At 39.8% G+C, this 1,137-nt stretch overlaps 1 protein-coding gene across 1 annotated transcript; it reads left to right on the plus strand.

Annotated features, from left to right (window-relative positions):
* Positions 1-221: 221 nt before the first annotated feature.
* LOC147813220 (uncharacterized) lies at positions 222-680 on the plus strand. Its single transcript, XM_087158548.1, has one exon. It carries the CDS (start codon positions 222-224, stop codon positions 678-680), a length of 459 nt encoding a protein of 152 aa, XP_087014674.1.
* The last annotated feature ends 457 nt before the right edge of the window (positions 681-1,137 follow it).

Here is a 1,137-nt window from a genome sequence, read left to right on the forward strand (position 1 = left end):
CAGAAAGGGCATACTAAATTTAAAAACAAAATTACTAAAAACAGGATTTAAATTAAAGTTTTTAAATCACACATGCCATTCATTTTTCTCAGTTTCTGAAAACGAAATTCAGGAATGGGTTTTGTAAAGCTTCTTGGTCTTCACTTTCACTTGTACAGTACTGAACATCTAATAGTCCATTTTCAAACTTTCCTCGCACTAATTTATAACTCGCATTTAATATGCCTCGTTCGATTATGAAACTCGGGATTCCTAATGAGACGATCCAAACAGTGAAATATTCCCTAATACGTATAGTGAAGGGAAATTGGAAGAAACGTCTAGACAAGTTCCTTCTTCAACAACATTGCACTGCTGCCACAGCAATAAGTGCTAGTCCTGCAGAACTGTTGATGGAGAGGAAGCTGAGAACCGTCTTAGATAGACTCCATTCGGATCTGACGTCCGAGAGAAACTTCAGACAGGAGCAAGAGGCGTATAGAAAAAATGGCGATTTTCTAACAAGATCGTTCAGTACCAACGATCCAGTTTTTGTGAGGAACTATGGACAGGGTTCAAAGTGGTTTTCAGCAACGGTAATTAAACCCACGGGTCCAGTTTCCTACCAAGCTGTGACAACAGGAGGCGAGATAGTTAAACGTCACGTAGATCAAATGCGAAGCATATTCCTGATCGTTTGATTGTTTCGTCTGATCCTAGTGTAGCATATCCACCAGCACCGAGTTTTGAGACTGAAGTACCATGGTCCATTCCTTCTAGTGCGGATTCTCAGAGTGCTGTGGTTGAGCCCACAATACTAAAACAAGAGTTTTCTGTTCCAGTTCTAAAACAAACTTCAAGAACTTTGAGGCCCAGACATACCATCGTCAGGCGAAGCAGGTTCAAAGACTTTGTTCTATCGTACGTCAAAGGGGTGTTGTGATGTCAGCCGACGTCATCTTCAGTGATCACTACGAGTTAATGACGACAGCCTGTAGTTTCTGAACAGAGGCGCTGCCTTACCTTTCCAGAGAGTATACAAACACGTTACTAAGAGATGTTCATTCACTAATCTTTGTTACTTGCTGCTAGCATGTGGTTGTTATGTTTTATTGTTTATTAAATATATATTTTAAGTTATAATGTTTCTTACTTGGA

Source organism: Parasteatoda tepidariorum, chromosome 3, assembly GCF_982258835.1.
Source record: "Parasteatoda tepidariorum strain Cologne lab strain chromosome 3, Ptep-v5.0, whole genome shotgun sequence".
Taxonomy (NCBI): Eukaryota; Metazoa; Arthropoda; class Arachnida; order Araneae; family Theridiidae; genus Parasteatoda; species Parasteatoda tepidariorum.

Excerpts from the sequence above, each read along its gene's own strand:
- LOC147813220 (XM_087158548.1), top strand. The coding sequence starts at position 222 with ATGCCTCGTTCGATTATGAAACTCGGGATTCCTAATGAGACGATCCAA.